The 1088-nt window shown below is 48.1% G+C and overlaps 1 protein-coding gene across 1 annotated transcript in view; it reads right to left on the bottom strand.

Moving 5' to 3' along the window:
- Positions 1-522, bottom strand: part of LOC111408474 — a 4832-nt gene extending 4310 nt beyond the window's left edge. The window contains exon 1 of the mRNA XM_023038228.1: positions 420-522. Coding sequence (XP_022893996.1) covers positions 420-522 — 103 coding nt within the window. The remainder of the gene's footprint in view (positions 1-419) is intronic.
- Positions 523-1088: the final 566 nt, after the last annotated feature.

Below are 1088 nucleotides of genomic sequence, written 5' to 3'. Positions count from 1 at the left end.
GATTCTTGCATTAGTCCTTTGATGTTACACAAGGGAAGTATTTATAGTGATACATGTGAAATGGGAGCCCTTGGATGAGGTGGTACGTGGCCATGTTTGATTCAAACATCTTATCTTAGGCAGGGGGCTTGACTTGCTAGATTGCTGCGCATTTATTGCTTGTGCAGAGCCTCCATGCTAGTGACAAGATTTGACCTTTATGCTTATGACAAACGTTCCATCAATCATTCGAATAAAATCTTTGTGTAGACGATCTCTTGGGAGAAGTGACCATGGAGGACGCTCCCATGTGGTTTGGAGGCTCCTGCATCAGCTTCGGGGCTTCGGCCATTTCATACAATACTTCCACTTGAGGGCTTCAGCTAATTTCAACCAGCTTCCGCATCATGGCGTCGGCCCATAGGCCTCAGCATGTGGACCTCGGTTACGATCACAGGCCTCGGTGAAAGGGCATGCCTCGGATTTAAGGCCTTCGGCCATAGCCCACCTCAGCAATATATACCGCATCGGCTGGAGTGCCATGTGGTTCGGCTTGAGTGAGCCATTGGCCCAGGTAGGTTGGCCAAGTATGACAATACGCAACAATAGTCCCCCAAGTCCAAGTATAGATATTTATGTCATGGTTGGAGTTTGAGATGTGCTGCTGTAAGCAAATGATGAAGAGACCGAGGCTGTGTTGAGGTGGAAGCTGAGGTGGTTGGGAAACCGAACCTGCGAGGCTTGTAGGCTGAATGTTGAAGTTGAAGCCGAGGTTCGATGGGAATGATTGGGCGTCGATAGTTGTGCCAATGATTTGATGTTTTATGTTTGTTTTCGAGGAAAAGTGGCTGACACGTACGACTTCCAAGGCGCCTGCTGCCGTCGAATTAAAAACACAATTATGAGGACAGCTAGAGGTTCTAGAAGCAGACGCGCAGGATGAGGTGCGTGGGAGGCACGCTTGAATCTGAGGCGTAGGTTTGAAAAACCGTTTGAATTCAACGCCTCGAATTTATTCTACAAGGGACGGCTCAGATTGACTCAGATTCGATCTGACGGCTGGGGTTCGTCCTGGACCTCTATAAAAGGTAAGAGAATCCCATTTTTTA

Source organism: Olea europaea, chromosome 13 (assembly GCF_002742605.1).
Source record: "Olea europaea var. sylvestris chromosome 13, O_europaea_v1, whole genome shotgun sequence".
NCBI classification, from domain to species: Eukaryota; Viridiplantae; Streptophyta; class Magnoliopsida; order Lamiales; family Oleaceae; genus Olea; species Olea europaea.
The sequence above is the reverse complement of the archived record's forward strand: the minus strand, read 5'-3'. Positions and strand labels throughout refer to the sequence as shown.